Genomic DNA, 24,137 nt, shown 5'->3' on the forward strand with positions numbered 1-24,137 from the left:
TTAGTTTAAGGTGCTGTTCGGAGGTGACGGGTTCCCTTTAAAGTGGTTTTCCACTTGTGAAGGAAATTTACAATACTTCCATATATAAAAGGGGTATGCGCCATTTTATGGGTATAAATCACACAGCCGTTACTTTCTTATCCTGTCCCCCATTTCTGATGTTTCCCCACCTCACTATTTTCCAAGATGGCTGCCGCATCCCTGCTTACATGCAGCTTAAGACGACATCTATCACAGTGAATCAGGCCGGTGGTAACGTTCGGTTTTGCTGGATGCGAGATGGTGCGGCGGTGGCAGACGGAGGCAGAGGCGGCACATCCTTACAAAAAATATGCTACAAGAAAGGGAATTACGTTTCTCTGTTTCAAACGAGGTTAATGCGGACGTGAACAAGCTCTTACTGAACAGACACTTTTCTAAAGTTTTGCGCACATCGTGGTTTAATGGCCAAAGCTTTTTGTTGGTCGATTACATTTTTTTTTCATAATTTTTTTTTTTATTATTAGTTTTTTTTTCTATTAGGGTTAAATTGTACAAAATTATTAAACTGGGTAGGTTTACGAAGACTGGTTGTAATAATGTGCCTGCCGATGTTAGATGGGTAAAGTTTAGGTGGCATGCATCTTAATAAATTTCTCGCATGTCCAGCCGTCTTGTGCTGCAAGAGGCCACACTGCTGCGCCCTGCCCATTATTCAGAAAAGTGGTAGAGGCTGCACATACGGTAGCTGCAAAAAGTAATGTTTTGTGAAAAAACCTCACGTGCACCAAAATTTGACGTTTTTGACACCAGAGTACTAGCGTCAGTAAATCACCCCAGTATGTTTAAAAATGTCTAAATATACATAAATATTTTTGGTAATTTTACTAATTTTCATGGCAGAAGCCACGTGGCAGAGCTGTGGATTTCGGCAGAAGCTATGCACATGTATACCTGCAGATTCAGCCCTTTTAAATGGGTAAATCTGCTTCTGGAACTCCTGACATGGATCCAGCGTGAAGTCTGGGTCAGGAAGTGACATTATTTTTTTTATTTAGCATGTGGCTTCATGCATGGAAAAGAAATCACACGTTTAGACTGAAAGTAACGGGACGTGGATCTGTTCTGTCCGCAAAATTGGACACAAACAAACATTGCACAGCCTATGGCCGTTGTCTGATTTTCACGGTTCTCTTAAAATTGAATGGAGTATTCTCAACTGTGTTTGTTGTACGCTACGTCCTTGTCTGGTGTTCCTGCCTGTTACCATCCAGGGCGAGACAGGTTTCCCTAGGTTCCAGTGTGGAGCCGTCCTTATATACATAAATATCCAACATTTACAATAGGTGATGTCACAGCTCACCTCCTACCACCTCCCTGCACAGTCACAGAGCATGCCCACAGATCTCCCCCACAGACGTCAATAGGAGATGATCACAGCTCACCTCCTGGCTGCATAAGTCACAGAGCATATGTACAACACTCTCCCATAGAAGTCTATAAATGATGTCAGAGCTCACCTCCTGGCACAGATCACAAAGCATGTCCACACAGCAAGTCTATAAGTGATGGTCACAGCTCACCTCCTCCCCGTATAGGTCACATGACACAGCTCAGTCTGGGCAAGAACGTGTGTATCTGGGTAAAGAACTGGCTCAGAGATAGAAAGCAGAGGGTGGTAATAAATGGTTCGTACTCTGATTGGGCCACTGTTGCTAGTGGAGGGCCACAGGGTTCAGTATTAGTCCCCATTCTGTTCAATATATTTATCAATGACCTGATAGAGGGACTACACAGTAAAATATCAATATTTGCAGATGACACAAAATTATACAATATAAATCAATGCAATGTTTGTACGGCTACAAACAGACCTAGATAAGCTGGGGGCTTGGGTGGAAAAATGGCAAATCAAGTTCAATGTTGATAAATGTAAGGTTATGCACATGGGCAGGAGAAACGGATGTCACCAATATACACTAAATGGGGTACTGCTAGGGAAAAGGGATTTAATAATAATCTTTATATAGCACCAACATATTCCGCAGCTCTGACAATATCAGGAGGATACAGAATGACAAAAGTACAAAAACCATGGTTACATGTAGTAATCAGTTGATGGAGACAGTAGGGGTGAGGGTCCTGCTCCAATGAGCTTACATGTTACAAATAAGGGGGTGATACAGAAGGTAAAGGGGCTGGAGATGTGCACGGTATGGTGGAGTGGAGAGTGTGGGGTGCTATACACAGACAATGGTCAGACTTGAGCTGTGTGGTGGCAGAATCGGTGTGACTGCAGGGGGAGTTGATGGCAGATGGCAGGGATTGCAGTCAGTTGGACAGGCAGCATATAATCAGGTGGAGTACAGAGGGGTTTGGTTTAGGGGATGCGGTACGCCTCCCTGAAGAGGTATGTTTTTACAGCACGCCTGAAGTTTTGTGTTTCAGGAATTGCCCGGATAGTTTGGGGTAGCGCGTTGCAGAGAACAGGTGCTGCTCTGGAGAAGTCTTGGAAGCGAGAATGAGAGGTTCTAATTAAAGGGGCACTCAGTCTGATTTTATTAGCAGAGCGGAGAGCCTGGGCTGGGTGGTGGATTGAGATGAGGGAAGCAATGTATGGCAGCTCGGTGCTGTGGAGAGCTTTATGGGTGAGGATGGCAAGTTTAAATTGAATTCTATAATTGACAGGCAGCCAGTGCAGTGACTGGCACAGGGCAGAGGCGTCCGAGTAGCGGCTGGACAGAAAGATGAGCCTGGCTGCCCCTTTTAAGATGCGTGGGGGGGTGTGGAGTGTGGCATGGGGAAGGCCGATCAGCAGAGTTGCAGTAATCGAGCCAAGAGGATGAGGGCAACAGTGAGCGTTTTTAACGTGTCCATGGTGAAAAAAGGGCGTATTATTGCGATGTTCTTGAGGTGCAGCTGACATGTTCGGGTGAGAGATTGGATGTAGGGGGTGAAGGAGAGATCAGAGTCGAATATAACCCTAAGGCAGCGGGCGTGTTGGGAGTTATGGTGCCACATACTGAGATGGAGATGTCAGGATGAGGTCGGTTAGTGGAGGGCGGAAACACCAGTAAGTCAGTTTTTGAGAGGTTCAGGCTTAGGCAGAGAGGGGACATAGTGTTAGAGACAGCGGACAGACAGTCGGTGGCGCTCTGATGATGGTTTGTCCAATGGGGGCTGTGTAGATGAAGAGGAAGGGGCCGAGGACCGAGCCCTGGGGCACCCCAACAGTAAGGGGAAAAGTAGAGGATGTAGACTCAGCGAAGGAGATGAAAAATAAAATTTTTCTCACCTTTGCATCAGGTTGTGCTTGCTTTCATCTTATGTTTGTTTCATATCCTTCTTTCAGCAGGCAATCCTTTCTACCCTATGCCACTCGATCCCAGTGGCTCTTCGTTTCATAGACAGACGTAAAATAGGAGCTTGGGTTTATGAAAGTAAAAAATCCTCTGCTTTATTGAATAGTGCTCGTTACAAGAAGGCTACTACTCAGCAAAGGAGACACTAAAGAGGCGGTTAGACAGGTAGGAGGAGAACCAGGAGAGAGCAGTGTCCTTTAGGCCGATGGAGCGAAGCATACTGAGGAGGAGTTTGTGGTCAACAGTGTCAAACGCTGCGGAGAGATCGAGTAGGATCAGTAGGGAGTAGTCACCCTTCAATTCTATGGGAAAAGACCTGTGGGTATTAGTTGACTGTAGACTTGACTGGAGCAATCAATGCCAGTCAGCTGCTGGAAAAGCAAATAAAGTTTTGGGGTGCATCAAAAGAGGTATAGGGGCGAGAACATTATTCTTCCACTATATAAGGCACTTGTCAGGCCCCACATGGAATACTGTGTACAGTTCTGGTCACTGCTGCTCAGGAAAGATGTTGCAGTGCTTGAGGGGTAAGAAGGGCAACTAAATTAATAAACAGAATGGGAGGACTGGAATACCCAGAGAGGCTATCAAAACTGGGATCATTCACACTGAAAAAAAAATTGGGTGGTTAAGGCCCAATGCACACGGACGGAGTTTTGCTATGGAATTCGCCGCCACACACCGCTTGCGAGTTCTGCAGCAATGTCCGTCCGTAGCATGCAACGTAAAATGATTCTTCCAAGCACACGAGCGCAAATTCCTTTTGATTTCCGCTCACGAGGAAGAATCGCAGCATACTCTATTTTTGTGTGAGACTTGCACTGACAGTTTCCATTGCAGTCAATGCAAGCAATCCTTCCCACGGGGATTTCAAAATGTCAATTTCCAAATCGCTGTGGATCCGCGTAATTGACAGGGATTATTCTGACTGCCATTATGGAGTAGGGAAGGAATTTTTCCCCCAAATGGACTAAAATTGGCTTCTGCCTTATTGCATTTTTTTTGCCTTTCTCTGGATCAACAAGGCAGGGGTGGGGGTGGAAACAGGCTGAACTAGGTGGACGTTGTCTTCTTTCAGCCGATCATACTATGTTACTACGAGTCCTGGGAGGACACACATGCTCGGTCCCTTTCCCCACAGCCAGGTCTCTGCATAGTGATTCTCCGTTCACTGCAGGGCAGCCAGTAGAAATAGTTTTCTGCCATGGCAGTAGAGATGAGAAGACTGATTTTGCAGTGAAGTAAAAAGTCAGCTGCCAGAAGGGTAAGGAGACTGATTGTGTCCAAACCACTCATCCCAAGTGGGTTCTTGCTCAGTGAAGCACGCATGTGTAGTGAATGTACAGCGAGGTGTACGTTGCTGTCAGAACCTAAGGCTTATCTTCCAAAAAAAACAAAACATTAGACTGTTGAAATTTAACTGCTTGACCCTTATCTGTCCCAACATCTGCTGTGAGGGGGACAGTCAGGAGGCCCCATACATGCTATACATCTAATGTTTATGGCCACCTTAAAGGGCCGCTCCGGTGAAAAATACATTTTTCTATTTCTGTCCCCCACACTTTTATTGCCTATCACACTCTGGCGGTCTCTAATGTATATTGCAGTCACTTGCATGCAGTGCAGCCTCCTGTCTGATACTTATCAGGCACCATTTTAATGTTGAGATTTCTTCCTGTTCATGTTCTCTATGCGCTGCTGACATTCAAAGAAAGGTGATCTACTCAATATTAAATTTAATACACCACAAGTGCAACCGACATGAATGATGTACAGAACCAACAAACTGCACAGATCTTGGAAATACATATATTTATTTTATAATACATATAATTATGACATCTTTCATTATTACAGTGCTGGATTTCCTCCTTCTGGATGCAAAGGACGTATTGGGAGGGGATGGGGTAGCAGCATTAAACCCTTCGAAGATTTCTACTAACATTAAAACATCAAAATGTGTGTGTGACGAAGCCCACAGAGTAATGCATCTCCTGCAGACACACCTAATCTACGGAGTACCTGAGCGCCTCCTATTATGCTGATCTGAAGCGTTTTGCTTTGTGCCAACACTTATTAGTGTTATAATGTACAATGTCTTACATTTGCTGAGTGGCAGATAAATCAGAATGCGAAGGAGAGTGAGGAGAAAAAGTCGGAGGGGTCTGCAGATAGATGCCGTTGACCGTGCTGCTGTAATTACATTTTTCACCACTCGGGGCAGTGGTGAGTAAGTTAAAAAGCATAAGGGCTGGAGATGTTAAGAAACAATATGACTTCCATGAACATTTGTGATTGTATTACACAACGTCAGCCATAGCTGACCCTGTGTAAAATAAGGAAACCCCTTCATACTGACATACCTGAGACGGAGACAGGCAAGACGCGCTGGGGTTCCCATATAATGGTAGTGCTGATCTTACAAGCGCACTTTGCCCACATGGGGCATTTAAGGTGCAGTGCAGCCTGGCAGTCTCTGTCCTGGACCACAGCATTATATTTACAGTAATGCGAAGATACAAGTGTTGTAGAGTTATTCTCAACATCTCGCTTTCTCATCCTTCCTCTGGTCGTCTTGTTCATTTCTTAACAGTGACCCAGAAATGGTCAAGTCTCCCTGAAGAAACCAGTTCCCTGGTGGTAGGATTACCACATTCCTCAATCTGCGAGTCCTGTACAGTTATAGCAGCTGTGCTACAAGAATGCCTTACAGAAGTCCACAAAGTGCTTCCGGAAATAAGAATTACAAGTAGGGGCACAACAAAAAATGGCCTGAGTTTGAAGAGCAGGGCTGAGCAACTGGAGACACTCCAGCTTACTGCAGGGAATCCACAAAGGCATCAAACTCCTCCATGTTTTTTTCATGCATGGCCAACTTTTCCGGCAGCGAATCCTATGGAGAGGAGACAGAGGGTGAATTTAGTGCAGTAGGCAATGACCATATATTAAAGTTTGTGTTGTGCTGGTGACAGAATTCATCTACATTGATGGAAAATGCTGAAGAAAAAGTGCACAGAAATGTGTGACCCTCTAGGCAAAAGCCAAATAAATTGAGCTTTTACCTGGAGTCAATGTAAAGTAAGCCTCCACCTCTAGTCTGCTAACAAAGTGACTCCATTTGTCAAGGGAATGACTGACTTAAAAGATAGTTAAGGGAACACTTACCACAACCATAACTGCATCGGCAAACAGCGGCAAAAGCAAGCACTGTTTTCCCGCCGCAGTTTGTGGTGCGGTCTTTACAGTATCCAAACCGTACCTGTGTGAATACACCCATAAACATCACAGAATAACCTAAAGTCACTGAATCTTCAGGGTTGTCCATCTGTCCAATAAGAAAGCAGAAGCGATGGCGAATCCAGATCAAATGTGTGATTTACGTGCTTTTTTTTTTTTTTTTTAAGTAGTTAATTTTAAAGTGGATCATCCTTCTTAAGGGCAACTCCTTCCAAACAGGTTTCTCCTATTACTTCCTCACTTGCCTTCCCATCGCAAAAAAACAAACAAAAAAGAAACATTCATTCAGTAATTTGATGGCCATAATGTGGCTGCATTTCTGCATCTTTCTTATGGCAGTAAAGCGATGTGCAGTTGGCTCACTATAAGGTTCTAGGATGATCTGAGGTCCTGTTCAGATTACGTTTGGAGCCACAAATTTCCACTTCTTTCACCTGAGCCCTTTTTGTCAGACCAGTATAAGCTGGCATACGTTTTGTGATAAAGGAACAGCGTAGATCTTTTCATTTAAAATACACCCAATAGAAGACTATAGGTGATGTATCCCATTCTATGCCTATACAGTGGGATACGTCGCAGCCTTCCATCAGAGGTTTACATCAGAGACCCTCCTGACGTAGGATCTAGACACAATGTGAACTAAACTTGAACCATAGTGGGGTGTCCTGCAGGAGTAATATGGATGCCAAGATGCAAGCACATAACAGCATTCTGAATGTGACCTAAAGGCATCATGTCCACGGCACGCGCACCTGTCTGTGTCTTCATTATTCTGTACTGCAGATGTGTGCGGACGTGCCGATGCGCAGTACAGATTTTTTTTTTTTTACTCTCCTGCGGAATCCGTGGCCCATCCGCAATGCCAATTGCAGGCAGGCTGGGGGTTGGACAGCTTCCATTGACTTTGCAGGAACCCCAATAAAATGGAGCATGCTGCGATTTCCGCTCATGTGCATGAAGAATTGTTTTTCCATAGCATGCTACGGAGGGTTATTGCTGCGGAATCCAGAGGCGGACACCCGCTCCGGATTACGCAACAGAAATCCGCCCGTGGACATGAGGCCAAAAGATATGAAAATGATCTGCCAAAAGCAAGTATATATCTGACATCTGCTGATGGATTAACACACATACTGTGTTATACTTATTTGTTGTATTGAGTAGTTGCCTATACTTTTTAGTAACCTTGTTTAAAAAAAAACTAAAAGTTTTTCAAGAAAGGACACAAGTTAGACATGTGTCTGTCCACTAGAAACCCATGGTGGCTGTGTATGCGAACAGGGCTTTACTTTTGCAGCAATTTTCATCAGTTGCTGCTGAGGTCTGCCCTATAGTATGAGCAAAACCGTATATTTAATCATGATGGAAACTGTCAGAGAACCCTCCGTGTAAAACATACACCACTGAATATTTATACCTGCGGTTACAACTAATAAAGTCTAAGAAGCATAACCTTTAAAGAGAATTTCTCACCAGGTCTTCTGCCATTGACTGGACAGCAATGTCAATAGAAAGGCTGCTCAGCTGAGGCGGGTTCTGAAACTCCCGGTAGAAGGTTCCCACATCCATAGGAAGGTCATCCTTAGAAAAAGCCGGTCGCTAGAAAATGGAATAAAGTCTCACTTTTTGTTAAGGAAAAACGTTACTAAGTTTAAAAAGTATTTGCACCTTTTTAAAACTTTTGACATGTTAGAAGTTTTAATTAGCATGGGTCCGAGTGCTGAAACTCCTACTGATCACTGAGATGAAGGAGCTGTAGCACTGTGCCCCTTCGGCTGTCTTCGTTACTTGCTGGCTCGCTCTTTTCAGCAGCAGAAGGCGTCTGACGCACAGACTTCAATAGACAGGTATGCATCAGTCTTCCACTGCAGAGAGGAGCTGACAGACAGTGAGATAGCTGAAGGGGCGCAGCACTCAGGTTAGCGCTGCAGCCTCTTTGTTTCAGCAATCAATGAGGGTCCCGGACCCACACTCATTAAAGCTTGCTCCGACATGTCAGAAGTTTTTTTAAAATGCAGTTCCTCTAAGTCATATAGTTCTACTGCTCAGGATTCAGAGTAGCTTGGCTGAAATAATAGGGTACCATATATACTTGAGTATTAGCTGACCCGAATATAAGCCGAGTCAATACATTTTAATACAAAAAAACTGGGAAAACTTATTGACTCAAGTATAAGCCGAGCTATACTTTAGTATATACTGGGTAAAAAAAAAAAACAAAAAAAAAAACACACAACAAACTCACCTCCCAGCCAGCGTCTGTGTCTGTGCGGCAAGCTGCTTGAATTCTCCCCGCTGTCAACTGTGCTCAGCTCTGTCATCGCTTTGTAAGTAAGCGTTGTGATTGGATTGAGCACCAGCCAATCACAGCTGGAACTCGATCCAATCACAGCGCTTACTTACACAGTAAGTGCGGCAAGCTGCTTTAGAATTCTCGCTGCTGTCATCTCCCTGCTCGGCTTTGAAATCCCTCGCTGTCAGCGCCGTGTAAGTAAGCACTGTGATTGGATTGAGCACCAGCCAATCACAGCCGGCACTCGATCCAATCACAGTGCTTACTTACACAGTAAGTGCGGCAAGCTGCTTTAGAATTCTCGCTGCTGTCATCTCCCTGCTCGGCTTTGAAATCCCTCGCTGTCAGCGCCGTGTAAGTAAGCACTGTGATTGGATTGAGCACCAGCCAATCACAGCCGGCACTCGATCCAATCACAGTGCTTACTTACACAGTAAGTGCGGCAAGCTGCTTTAGAATTCTCGCTGCTGTCATCTCCCTGCTCGGCTTTGAAATCCCTCGCTGTCAGCGCCGTGTAAGTAAGCACTGTGATTGGATTGAGCACCAGCCAATCACAGCCGGCACTCGATCCAATCACAGTGCTTACTTACACAGTAAGTGCGGCAAGCTGCTTTAGAATTCTCGCTGCTGTCATCTCCCTGCTCGGCTTTGAAATCCCTCGCTGTCAGCGCCGTGTAAGTAAGCACTGTGATTGGATTGAGCACCAGCCAATCACAGCCGGCACTCGATCCAATCACAGTGCTTACTTACACAGTAAGTGCGGCAAGCTGCTTTAGAATTCTCGCTGCTGTCATCTCCCTGCTCGGCTTTGAAATCCCTCGCTGTCAGCGCCGTGTAAGTAAGCACTTTGATTTGATCGAGCGCCAGCCAATAAGTGAATGTCATTCACTGATTGGCTGTGAAAGATCGAGCTCTTGCTGTGATTGTCTGGCGCTCGATCACAGCGTTGACGGCAGGGGATGACAGAGCCGAGTAGAGAGGACAGTGGGGGAGGACAGCGGGAAGAATTCAAGCAGCTTGCCGCATCACCACCGGTAACACAGGAATTCAAGCAGCTTGGCACCACCGCCGGGGACACAGATGTCGGCTGGGAGGGGAGTATAGAGGGTTTTTTTTTTTTAAACCCTTCCCTGACTCAAGTATAAGCCGAGGGGGGCTTTTTCGGCACAAAAAAAATGTGCTGAAAAACTCGGATTATACTCAAGTATATATGGTATATGAAAATAGGTTTTCCAAATTGTGCATTGTGTTTGGTATCACAGCAGCAGACCCTCATCACTAAGCTCATACAACACAGTAAATAATTCATTAAATAAATATTTTAACGGTGTAACAGGTTAAATAGAGAGGAGCAGCACTAGGCGGTGAGGTTGACAATTGTGCCTATTTAAAGGGATCGATCAGTGGTAATAAGCAACATGGGGGTGACTTATAAATACACACATTTTATACAAAATTTGTACATTTATACATCCATACCTTGTTTTAAAAAAAATAAAATAAAATTATAATATATATATATCTCCTCTCTTTGCTCTGCTTTACATTTTATACGATTGTGATTCCACCTATGATTGATTCTTTAAATGTGTTGTTCCTATTAAATCCTTATAATGTATTGTGTGTTTTGTATAATAAAAAATATATAGTATGTAGTTCTCACTACATTCTTTTGTGCTTAATATATGGTGGAGTGATAAGGAATACTGATTCGTTTGGCATTTCTACCAAATACTGGCCTTAGTGTATAAGAATAACACAAGGTATCCATATAACAGTATTAAATATTATTGCTGTTGGTTGACGATACGCCTAAAACATGAAAAGGTTCATTTTTTTTATATATTAGGCTGCCTGTCCACGGGTGATTGTTCATTGCGTTACCCGCAGCAATAATCCGGCGTTACTATGGAAAGCGCAGCTGTAGCATCCATGAGCGGAGAATCATAGCGATTCTCCGCTCGCAGGATCTAAATCGCAGCATGCCGCGATTCTCCGCGGTGAGTCTATCTGTCAGATAGGCTCACTGCACAGAGCTGACAGCAGCCCCCCTCCTCCCTCGCAGCGGAATATTGCCGCCAATATTCCGCAACGGCCGTGGACAGGGGGCCTTTGTCATATCTCGGATCCTCTGTGTGCACCAGCTATCAATAGACATCCCTGATCGTGTGCGCTGCCAGCATTATGCCATAAATAGCATATACACACTTTGGCGACTTCCAATCCCATATTGAAATGAGTATATTTAATTGGTAGAGTGGGCAGCACTTACAAAGTCCACCATAACAAAGTCATCCTGGGGTACTTCATTGCTTGAGCAGGAGCTCTGCAAACTGCGAGCATCTGGTGTCACCTCTTCCGGAGTCTCAGGACAAACCACCTGGAATAAAAGAAAAAAATTACCGTAAACCATGTATCATAAATCAGTGGAAAATCTGTAAGTCAATCCTTATGAGCTAGAACACTCATAGCACTAAAGTACTAGGATCAGGGGTGAGGACATACCATGTGGTCGGTGTCCTCCACATCAATCAGTCTGGGTGCAAACACAGCGAATGGTATATCTGTGCTGGCATAAGTGACCTGAGAATAGATCAGAAACAATTCATGCTTTTCACAGTGTGTATATAGCAATGGGCAGTGGTTTAACTCATTCTCTCCTAGGTCGTTGTGGCAGCTATGCATTTAATGTGAACCACTGTGACAGGAGCGGTTACTACTGCACCCAGAACTTTGAAGGACACCACTGCACATGCGCTGGCGTCTCCAATGACACACACTGCTACATGCAGTACATGGCTGGTGAGTAATGGAAATCATGGCTGGCAGAAACTGTCATGAGAAGACAGACGAGTTGGCCCCATCAACGTCTCACATAGCACCAATAACCCACTTTGGGAATTTCATCCATTGACATTTTAGCAAAAAGGAGAGACTCACACATATGTACACCAAAGAGTGTGAAGGGCGCAAACGTGTGGGAGGTGACCTACAACAATTGTGTGACTGCATTACCCTTCTAGGAACCATGAATACCAATAGGACACAATCGTTATAAATAGGAGATCTTTGTCTGTAAGGCTGCCTTCACAAGTGGCGGATTTGCAACACATTCTTTACAGTAGAAATAAATCTGCACTATTTAGTGTAAATCCGCAGCAGATCTCACCCTATTGATTTGAATTAAAGCAAAAAGGTGAAATCTTGTACAGATCTGCACCAAAACCTCTATCAAATGGTGCAGATTTTGACGTGGATATTTCTGCTCTGTAAAACCCGCAGGACATCCCCTGTGTGAACGCAGCCTTATGAGGAATTATACTCACAGTACAACACATTTGTATTACTAGCATTTTGGCTGCAAGGAGCCCATAACAGGTTGAAGTTCTGATGCTTGATGTATGGTTTTTATTTTTAATGTTTTTTACTAGTTTTTTTAAAACATTTTATTTTATAGTTTTTGTTCATTAAACTATACTTTTCTAGAATCTAAGATTCAGGAAGCTTTGAATTAGTTTTGTTTCTTGCTTTAAACAACCTTCCGGAAGAACAAAATTCTGTCTCAGAACCAGAAGGGGGCATATTACCTACAGTTGTTTTTCTCTGTTGTCCCTCCCTCCACAGATTCCAGGTCCTGTTTTCAGTCATCCAAGATGGCTGACAATCTTTAGACTACCTAATTCCCACAGTGCATTGGTAGTGTTAGACTACCAATGCACTATACCAGCTCTGTGATTGGCCAGAACGGCTATCGTGATCAACATTAGGTAGACAGAAAATTGATCCTGCCATCTTGGACAGCCGAAAAGAGGGCCCAAAACTTGGGGATTGGAGTGCTGGCAGAGAAGAACTACTGTAGGCAATAAATCCCCTGTTCCGAAATTGCAGGGTTGCTTTAAGGTTACCACTTTCTATGTGAATAACATAGTATTAAGCCAGGGCACTTGGCTTCTGGCTTTTGCCTGATAGTCTAAGAACCAAATGAGGCCATATCCTTAAGGGGTTAATAGGATCAGCACAGATATCCACTTGGACATCCTCTAAAGCTGTGTTCACTCACCTGAGGGGAAGGTTTTTCCACAAAAGCCCCAACTTTACGGGTGAAAAGAATATGGGGAGACTTATTGGGAGAGCTCCTCCCCGCAGTGCTGCTCCCAGATGGGATGTCTGCTTCCTCACTGCACAGAAAAGCAAGGATAAATGTAAAAACTAAGTCACAGTAAGATTGGAAGGTCTATGGACTCATAGGCTGAGGACTTACCTGCTGGAGGTAGTGCCAGTTACATGTGATGGTGAAGTCAAAACCGCTCTGTCATGATCTGCTTGAGTACCATGTGCAGGTTGGGCAGTAATATTGGGCAACCCACCCTCCTTTCCTGGCACCATCATCTATTAATACAAAAAAAAAATGGGTTAACGAACAATTAGGACCTTGGAGTTACACTCTTCACTATATATAAGGAAACTTGCTGCTGGAATTCATAGTTCTGGCTGCTTACTATACCCCTGACTGACTACAGACCATTCATGCCTGCTAATGGACAAGTCACCTTGGAAATTTTTAATTCCTGCAGTTGTTGGCCCGTTACATTCCGTTTAACCTGATACAGAAATTAAGGGAGATGTCAGGGAATTTTTTTCCTTCTCTCTACACTATTGATGATCTGCCACTTGGGATACATACCGATTAGCTGATCGCCGGGCTTGCTGACAGCGCTGGAAGCAAGTAGCACTGTCAACATTGCAGCAACCCGGGTTGGTACTGCATTGAATCAATTCTGTACCTGCAGTACCAACCCCGACCACTGCAATACAGACAGCGCTATCTGCTTCCAGGGCTGTTCACACTGACAGCAGCCCAGAAAACAGCAGATGAGAAAAGATCCCGAGTGGCGGACCCCCACTGTTCAACTATTGATGACTTATCCTGAGGATAGATTATCAACAGTAGAAGTCCTGAACAACCCCTTTAAGCAAATCTGCTAATACAAGTATATTCAGGAATGGTTAGGAATGCTGCTTCCTTATACGGAGTTGAGAACACAGCTCCAAGTTGTGGAAACACACTTTAAACCTTGGATTCAAGCAGGATTCTTTGCAAGGGCTCACACTTCAAAATAAGCTGGCGCATCTTTTGGCCGCCAGAATCAATACATGATCCCCATCCAAATTTTCCTCCCATTGATCTGGATGCACTAGAGCTTAGGACAGATAAACTCTCTGTGATGCCATTATTCACGTTACCAGAACCCATGAGATTCGCCACCTCCCCATAAACGTGTTTCATTAATCCTATTCTTGTGCATTAAGCCCGTCTCCTCCTCCCGAGGAGTACCTGGTATGGAAGGGTAGCGCTCACTCCAGCAGCCAAGGCCACAGGGTAGCCCAGCTCTGAGGATGCAGCTCCAAGGACAGTTGGCTGGTAAGAAAGGCGAGAGCTGTATAGCTAGAAAGCGATGAGAGAAAGGAAGAGATAAAGAGATGGAAGAAAGGAAACGCAAGATTAATAAGCACTTATCACACTCCCTTATGCTTTACGCAATGTGAGGCTGTATGAAGAGATTGTGGGTAGGACTTGTGATCCAACTCACGTTAAAGGAATATTAACCTTGTATTTAAGTGAGTTTTCTGGTAGGTTTTTTTTTTTGCTTTTAAGTCATCAAGTAGGAAAAGAATGTTATCAATATAATTCATTCACTATTTCTGCTGCATCACACTATCCAGGGGAACATGTATACCGAATGTACTAAAAGTACCCCAAGAGCCGTGTCTGTACTCATTAGCCAATGCAGGAAAGACAATTCTGGGTCGTTTTGCACATTGTCTACTACAACAGAGGGGCAGATATAACAGACGTGCACATTGGCCGCTGCACTTTAATCCTGGGGAAACAATATCGCTTGGATTTTTAAAAACCCACTACAGGCAGATACTACCCTGCCCTCTAGAGCAATCATCTGTGAAGGCCAGAAGTCACTGAAGTAGTTGTCAACATTTCTTGAAGATTTATCTCCAACCTATGTGATGGAGAACCGTGGTGTTTTGGAGATTCAGACTAGTGATTGCTGGCGGGGTCAGACCAAAGTCTAAAAGGCGAAGTTAGAAGATGGAGAGAAGGTAAAACTGCAAGAATTATGCAGAGTTTGACAATTGTTGCCATTTACATTTCTGTATGCATGTGTACATAAATATGCTGAGTTAGGCCGGGTTCACACGGGGCAGAAATCCTGCGGAAATCTCACAGAATGTCCACAGGGGGACCGCATGGAGATTCTGTGAGATTTCCGCAGCGGAAAGGCAGCTTCAAAACCCACACAATTCGCATGGGTATGAGGCGGCTAGACTTCCTGTATTCTACTGTGGGAATCTCTCCCCATAGAGAGAAAAGAGCCCGCAGTGGAAATGGTGATGCAATTGACATGTTGCCACTTTCAATTTCACACAGCATGTCAGTTTCAGCGCGGCTTGGCCGCAGCGGACTGCCCACAGCGTGTGGATGAGAGTTTTGCAAATCTCGTCTACTCTGCTGCTTAAGATTGCAAGCGGAAAGTCTGCATGGAAATTCCGCCCCATGTGAACCCAGCCTTACGTTCCCAACATATCTGTGCTATAATAAAGCACAAGACTGGGTCCACATTGTATGTGATGTGTTGGGAAGGTGATAACTATGTCAGAGTGTTGGAAGTGGTGTATGAAGCTGGCTCAATAAGCTGACCCCACTATACGGGTAGGTGCCGGTTGTGTTGTATATTGACAATACTTGCCTGCAACAATGGTTTAAACCACTTACGGTAAATGCTGCGATCAATAGCGACCGTGACATCTAAGCCATTAGCGGGGTGGGGAAGGGGGTGTCCCTGACTGCTTGACCTGGATTTAACATGGAATGCCGAGTGTTTATTTTATGTGAGCCTGGGACCTAGTGTAAGCCTCCAAGCCTACACCCTTGTCAGAGGGTATATATCATATAATAGGATAGCGCTAACAGCACAATATACTTCTATACAGAAGTACTGCAGGGTATCATGTGAGCAATCAAGCAATTATATATTCAAGTTGCCTAGTAGGACTGGAGTGCAAAATAAAGACCTTTAACCAAAAAAAAAAATTGTAATATATATATATATATATATATATATATATATATATATATATATATATATATATATATATACACACACCGTATATACTCTAGTATAAGGCGACTGTTTCATCACATTTTTTATGCTGAAAAAAGCCACCTCGGCTTATACTCGAGCCAGGGTCCCGTACTCAGGCCTCATTAACATGAAAAAAAATCTATACTAGTCTCTCCGCAGCTTCCGGGGCTTAGGTGCATCTAGCTGCTTCGGTCCTGTCACTGTAATAAAGTTCTTTCAGCAGGCAGGGATTTAAGATCCCCGCCTGCTGAAAGGGCTGCGTCTGACTGGCTAAGCGTTCAGCCATTCATTGAATGACAGCTGAGCGCTGCTGTGATTGGTCATAGCACTCAGCAAATCACAGCTCGGCCATTCTTTGAAAGAACTTCATTACAGTGACGGGACCCAAGCAGCTAGACGAGCCTGAGCCCCGGCAGCAGCTGAGAGGTAAGTATAAATTTTTTTTTTTGCTACAACTAGGGAGGATTTTCAGGGAAGGGCTTATATTTAAAGCCCTTCCCCGAAAATCACTGCGGCACCCGAATATAGTCGAATCATTAAGTTTTCCCATTTTTCTTGTGGTAAAATTAGGTGCCTCAGCTTATATTCGGGTTGGCTTATATGGTAAATTATTTATGTATATAATATAAATATCCCAAAATACGTGTTAAACCACTTTTTCCCCTCATTTATCATATGAAAATACGAACATACATAATTGGTATCATTGCATCCTTAAAAGTTTGAACTATTAAAATGTTGTGTTTTAGACACCAAGTAGGGGGAAAAAAGGCATAATAGTAGAATTGCATTTTTGTGGTCGCCTCAGATCCCAGACCAAAAAGAAAAAAGTATTCAAAAAGTTGTACAGCTGAGCAAAAAGTTATGGGTCTGAGAAAATGTTTCAAAAATAGTAAAACGAACAAAAAAAGGTTTTATATAAAATTTGTGTTGCTGTAATCGTAATGCCCCTCAGGACAAAATCATCATTACCTTTACACCGCACAATGGACACTGTAACAACTAAAGTCTCATGCACGGATTCAGTGCGGGAAATCCTGCACGGAATCCTCCCGTTCCCGCTGCCTTCGACCCTGTCAGATGCTTTCTTCTTCTATACGGATGTGGAGCCGGCGCTCTGGTGCACATGCGCAGTACAGATTTCCCAGCGCCATTGCATAGGCGATGATGCAGATCCGCGACACTTCTGCAATGCTGATTGCAGAAGTGCCACAGAAGGGATGGCTACCATTGACTTCAATGGAAGCAGTCCCTGCGTATCCGCTCTAAAAATAGGGCATGCTGCGTTTTATTTTCGGCACGTAGCGGCCGCAAATAAAATCCCTGGTGTGCGTGGAGAGAGGAATCTCCACACACACCGATGGGCACATTTAGCAGCGGATCGCCCGTGCCTGCTGACAAGCGTGGAATCCGCTGCTCAATTTGCCCCGTGTGCATGAGGCCTAAACCCAAGTATTTATGGTGCAATTGCAATATTCATTGGACCCAACTTAAAAATGTATAAAAGTTTTTCAATATAACATATATTAAAATAGTGTTATAAATAATTAAAAAAAACACCACATGCAAAAAAAAACAAGCCTTCATAAGCAAGTTGTGGGAAAAATAAAATGTGTGGCTTTTGGAGAGCAGGGTGGGGGCTAGCAGACAAAAAGTATTAAATATGACAGAATTTCACGAGTTATTTTTACGTTTTCACCAAATTCTTTGTGAGATTTTAAAAACTAAAATGTTGAATATTGGTGTCAAAAAAATGGCCCCCAAGCCCCACCCCGAATAATATGAGAGGTCAATCTTTATAAGTACTGCAGTTTACTCTCTATGCATTACAGCAATACACAGGCTCACACAGTATTGGACTCACTTGGTGAGGGAAGGTCAGTCCCATCGTCAGGACCCTGTGGGAGTCTGTAACCACAGGAGTGGCTGTCTGACACTGTGCCTTACTGAGAGGGAACACACACTACACACAATAAGCCAGAGAGAGACGGACAGAAAGAGAGAGCAGACAGGTAAGATATGGCTGCAGATACCAGGCTTCACTTTACTGAACCCTTGAACTGAATCTCCACCTGTTTAACAACGTGTCAATATTAGATCCAAAAATTCTGTGTAGATTGGATTTCTTAATGTGTCGGCGCTCCATTTATTTGACACAGAGCACAAAATCACCTGCGTGTACTTAGATTACATGTGTACCTATGTGCTATGGAAAGCGCAGTTACATGTCAAGTTTGGATTGCAGAGACCCCCAATGATCGCTACAACAAACCAGCTGAAGTAGTCATCGGAGCGCTGCCACCATTCTCTAGCTGAAGATGGGCTCATAGACTTTCTATTGAGCCAGTCTTCAGCCAGCAGTGACAGCACTCGGATGAGGGTTTCAGCTGCTTTGTTCTAGCGATTGTTTCTCATCATGATCAAAACGTTTGACATGTTTCTATGACATCTCAAAAGCTTTTGGAAGTTGCAGTTAGGCGGTATTCACACAGGCGAAGCGTTTTTGCGCAAAAAACACACAATCTGATTTATATTAAACGTTTCGCGTTTGGAGAAAAAAAAAAAAAAAAAACAATCGCATCTGGTTCCAATATAAAAAAACAGATCGCACTCAAATGTTCTGCAATTTTTTTTCCTCCACGCTTTCATATTGGGAAAAAAGGGCAAAGAAACAGAACATGCAGCGATTTTTCAAACTCGGACAATTGGTCAAAGAGAAAATTAAACCCATTAAAATACATAGTAACATAGTATGTTAGGCTGAAGGGAGACAGTGTCCATCTAGTTCAGCATGTTTCCACCTCCTCCTTGTTGATCCAGAGGAAGGCAAAAAACCCCGAATGAGGCAGAAGACAATTAGCCCATCTGGGGGAAAACATTCCTTCCCAACTCTATAATGGCAGTCAGAATATTCCCTGGATCAATAAAGAAAAAGGGAGTAGAGATGAGCGAACGTACTCGTCCGAGCTTGATGCTCGTTCGAGTATTAGCGTGTTCGAGATGCTCGTTACTCGTAACGAGTACCACGCGATGTTCGGGTTACTTTCACTTTCATCTCTGAGACGTTAGCGCGCTTTTCTGGCCAATAGAAAGACAGGGAAGGCATTACAACTTCCCCCTGCGACGTTCAAGCCCTATACCACCCCCCTGCAGTGAGTGGCTGGCGAGATCAGGTGTCACCCGAGTATATAAATCGGCCCCTCCCGCGGCTCGCCACAGATGCGTTCTGCCGTAGCTCAGGGAAAGTGCTGCTGATGCCGGAGCTGCTATAGGGAGAGTGTTAGGAGTATTTTAGGCTTCAAGAACCCCAACGGTCCTTCTTAGGGCTACATCCAACCGTGTGCGGTAGTGTGGAGGCTGCTTTTTGCAGTGTTGCACTTTTTTTTTTTTTTGTATATCGGCTGTGCAGAGCATTGCGTCCTGCAGTAATTATTATACATCGTCCAGGGCCAGTAGTGCTGGTGAGGCAGGGACAGAAAACATATTAATAGAATATAGGCAGTGTGCCTTTCCAAAAACATTTGTGAAAAACATCTATTTGGGCTGCCTGTGACCGTCCTCTGTGTACTGGGTCTCTGCTGGGGCTAGTTGTCCTCCTAATTCATACGCAGCCAGCTAAGTGTTACAGCAGGCTTGCGCAAAATTATTTCCTGGCTCTGTGTTGGCAGTTACATCACCGCTGTATTGCAGTCCACAGTGCTACAGTTTGCAGTTAGTTGACATACTCCAGGGCCAGTAGTGGTGAGGCAGGGACAGAAGACATATTAATAGAAAATAGGCAGTGTGCAAAAGGCAAAAATAGGCAGTGTGTAAAAATTGTTGGGAGGGGGGGGCACTCTTGCCGCTATTGTGGCTTAATAGTGGGACCTGTGAACTTGAGATGCAGCCCAACATGTAGCCCCTCGCCTGCCCTATCCGTTGCTGTGTCGTTCCCATCACTTTCTTGAATTGCCCACATTTTCACAAATGAAAACCTTAGCGAGCATCGGCGAAATACAAAAATGCTCGGGTCGCCCATTGACTTCAATGGGGTTCGTTATTCGAAACGAACCCTCGAGCATCGCGATAATTTCGTTCCGAGTAACGAGCACCCGAGCATTTTGGTGCTCGCTCATCTCTAAAAGGAGTTCTTTTTCCATCTTGAAATCTGGCAGAACTTGAACGGGGAAAAAATATTGCCTGCGTGAATACACCCACAATCTTTAAAAATAATGATGATGTTTTGGCTTCTGCAGCCACCACTAAAATGAGCTGACTACATATTGTGTTGTCATTGGGTCTAGTCTGTAATACTATGCAGTCAGCTCCCTCTAGTGGTGGCTGCAGGTAGCTTTTAAATCTATGTCTGCAGCAAATATGCAGCTGTGTCAGAAAAACTGAGCCCCTCCTATAATCAAGATATAAAGAATATAATCTTCAGCGGTTTTTGAACGCTTTCTTTTCTTTAACTCTAACAAGGGTAGTCAAGGGTTGACATTCGCTTTGAAACCTCACGCTGCTAAAATACTTTTTTAAATAAACCATGAAGGAACCAACTTTATAAATTGAAATGATACCATCACAACCATCTGAAAGGCTTCAGTTTTCTTAAGAGATGTGGTTAATGAAATCTGCTACAGTGAGTATCTGCACATGGCAGGATGATGGGTTATGCTGTAAATGCAGCGCACACTTACCTGTGATGGAGGGGATGTAGAAAAGGATGTGGCACAGACATCCTGGGAATCCTCCACAGATGGGTATACAGCTCCTGGCTCCTCGGGTGCCCTGTTGGGATACATTAAAACAAAGCCCATGCAAAAGAATGATCCCAGACTATTATAGAAGTGCAAACACCATACTTATTTAGTGTGTGATAAACCCAGCACTGCTATAGGACGGACACAAAAGATCTGCTTATCTGGCCGAACTGACCAGATTGGTGGCTTCAGTAGCCACAAAGACACCTATTAAGGTCTTTTACCACAAACTAAAACAAAGCACATACCCGAGGTACAAAGTCGGCACCGAAAGGGGTAATTTGGCTTCTTAGCTAAGGCTACATGGCGACATTGGTTGCAATGCACGTTGTTCAGGCATAAATTGCATCCAGATGTTAGTGAATTAGGTAAACGATTGCTTACCCGCTGCTTTAATGCAGAATTAACCCTTTGCAGTCCAATTTTGAATTCAGGTTTTTTTAGGGAATTTTCTCTTTCTGCCATTACACAATGACACCCCCTGCTGGCTAGAGCCAGTACTGCGGTATTCTGGAGAGGCCCCCTGACAACAGAGCGGCCAGTAATATACAGTAAGAATACCCTGCCGTACGTCTTCCGATATCAGAAGCTGTACAGCCTTCATTCAGAATGTCTTTAGACGTCATATAGTGGATTGGAAAGGGTTAATAGCTATGGTCCAGGCTGCAGTTAGGGTTGTTTTACCTCAAAATATTTTTATTGAAAGAAATTTTTCCTTTTAACAATTATGCAAAATTTTCCCCTCGCATACCCAGTCATATCCACTGCAGTATGAGTTATGTTCCGGGGGGATGGGGGTTCATGTCAGATGACCTTTCATCGATTCTATGGAATTTTGGAACTCTTGCCATATTTTTCAGCCTGTCTTGCATGAAAGGGAAGAGTAAGGGGGGCATAGAAATGGGTGAAGGGAAGGGGGAGAAATGGAAAGGGAGGGAAAACTGGAGTGGAGGGGGGCACAAACTTTGGGTCTGATCGTTTGATCCTTTACAACTGTACAAATAACAATAAACTAAGTTGACACCCTACTTATTACTAGTTCCATTTCTTGCTTCTCTCCTCTCTCGCATATATTCATAGAATCATAGAATGGTAAAGTTGGAAGGATCCCTGGGGTCATCGCGTCCAACCCCCTGCTCAGTGCAGGATTCACTAAATCATCCCAGACAGATATTTGTCCAGCCTTTGTTTGAACACTTCTATGGAAGAAGAACTCACCACCTCCCGTGGTAACCTGTTCAACTCAGTGATCACTCTCACTATTCTCAGGTAAGCCCGAGCTATTGCTTTCAATAACGCGCCTCTAGCCAACACATGGGTCCTCCCCACATCCTCTAGGTCACGTTATACCCCCTAGATAGGGGGGTCCCGGGACATGGACCTCTCTATATACCATGTGGACATTTTAAAACCTAAATCCCATAGTTCCTGCTGTTTAGCTTAGAAGTCAGTCTTTTCTATTCAAGCTTTGGAGATCCACATCAAGGCTCTCATAGATGTGCAGTGAGACTGAATGCTAGTCCACACAGTACGCGCTGTGCAAATTGGGTTGTCAGCGCGTCTGTATGTGCGTTTGTGGAGGTTTGGCATTGTCACATAGTCAACAGCGACCAAGATGAGAGCTAATAATTCTGCGATAAAGCACTGGGTAAGACAATTCCCAGAACTACCTTTTACCTAAAGTTTACAAATGGGAGTACAAACAGGATAACTTATGAGTGCTTCTTTAACTTGTCATCACGTTTGAGCCCCATAAACTATGTTATGGGGCTCAGACATGAAGGAATGCGGAGTGGCGTTTGATACCGGATGCCACACTCCTGCGCTGTCTCTGCCAGCAACACAGCTTACCTCTTTTCTGCTCACAGTGTGCACGCTCTACTACATATAAATTGGAGAGTGCATGCAAACAGCAAGCTGAAAAAAGTATCACTACGCACGTGCCAACTTCAGGGGGGCACGGCGCAGGAATTGGGTGCCTGGTGAGCATCAAACACCACCACTCCTTCCATCATGTTTGAGCGCCATAACGTAGTTATCGTTAACAGATAAGACATCATGGCCATAACTAGACATCTACCTGAATAGACTGTTACAGTAATAATATATATTCTATATTATATATATTTTCTATGCTTCTCACATCAGCCTATGCAGACACACATTATATATATATATATATATATATATATATATATATATATATATATATATATATATAAATAACGTTTTGTATGCTGGAATGTACAAGATGCTTCTGTGACTCCCACACTTCTTTCCCAGGACAAAAGTTGTTGAGAGCACTCTGAGGCCCCCACCATCGCATTTTAAAGGATAATGAACACAGGATAAGTTTATTTTCTTAGGAATCACGTATTTTAGTAGTAACACACACCTTAAGGCGTTAACATATGTTAGTCATTGCAAACTAAGCCAATCATGAGTTGTTATGACTTTAGGGGCATGTATCTCTATTGCTATGTCATTTGAGATAGTGATGCTATTAATAGATCAGAAGCTTACTGATGTTGACAAACATTGTGTCAGTGTCAATTACTCTGCATGCATGCACTTCTCATTGTAACCAATTTGGAGCAGTACAGTGAAGTCAGAGGGATATGATGTATTTCCCATAACAAGACCTATGGTTTTACTGTATTTTCTTTTACAAGTCAAGTAATTAGGGGAGATCCATAGATCCTGATTTTAAAGAAAATGACAATTTCCACGAACTGTGAATCTACATGTACCAGCAGAGATAGTGTCTTGACTTCCACAAGAGATCAGAAAGGTTAAAACGAGCTACAACATATGTCCTATCAGTTGTTATACATTTACAAGATGTGTGTAATCTGAGTAGATTCTGAGCTGATGTCCTCTGTGGCTCTAGACGATATGTGTGCATGCTGCCTGTGTCCTCACCCGTAGTTGCAGGGATGCATGTGTGAGGTACTGGGGAAAGGTCGGTCAACAAAATGATCAATAATAATCCCCATGATGGGCTGGGTCCTTTCATACTGCCTGAAATGCAACAAACACATTGATGTTATTGAGCTGCTGGGCCTAGTTGTCCTATAGACGCTTACTGCCATCTATCTTGTAGCTAAATTTATCCTTGGGTGTAGGGGTATTGGCATACAAATCTAGTATAATGGAAGTGTATGATAAGGCACTGAACTAGTCTAGAAGTGTGCATTGTGAATAATGACGTACACGTTATTTTATCGGGAGTCTACCGTATAACTGCATACCTGTGGCGACTTGGCTTACCGAGTAGACATGAAAGCCAGATTGGTTCTATAGGCGCAGGTCAATGTTAGGGTTCCAATGGGGGTCCCTACGGTCCCGACACATACTGCTTGGAAAC

The 24,137-nt window shown here is 43.8% G+C and overlaps 1 protein-coding gene across 1 annotated transcript; it reads right to left on the reverse strand.

The window, feature by feature from the left end:
* Positions 1-5,136: 5,136 nt before the first annotated feature.
* On the reverse strand, positions 5,137-24,137 carry LOC136593530 (autophagy-related protein 13-like; the record flags this gene model as incomplete). The annotated part of the gene is made up of 9 exons (XM_066588650.1): positions 5,137-6,234; positions 8,052-8,177; positions 11,144-11,251; positions 11,377-11,454; positions 12,932-13,049; positions 13,133-13,260; positions 20,708-20,798; positions 23,693-23,791; positions 24,041-24,137. Coding segments are annotated over 9 exons (923 nt in total), but the record flags the coding sequence as incomplete, so codon positions are not given.

Source organism: Eleutherodactylus coqui, unplaced genomic scaffold, assembly GCF_035609145.1.
Source record: "Eleutherodactylus coqui strain aEleCoq1 unplaced genomic scaffold, aEleCoq1.hap1 HAP1_SCAFFOLD_611, whole genome shotgun sequence".
Taxonomy (NCBI): domain Eukaryota; kingdom Metazoa; phylum Chordata; class Amphibia; order Anura; family Eleutherodactylidae; genus Eleutherodactylus; species Eleutherodactylus coqui.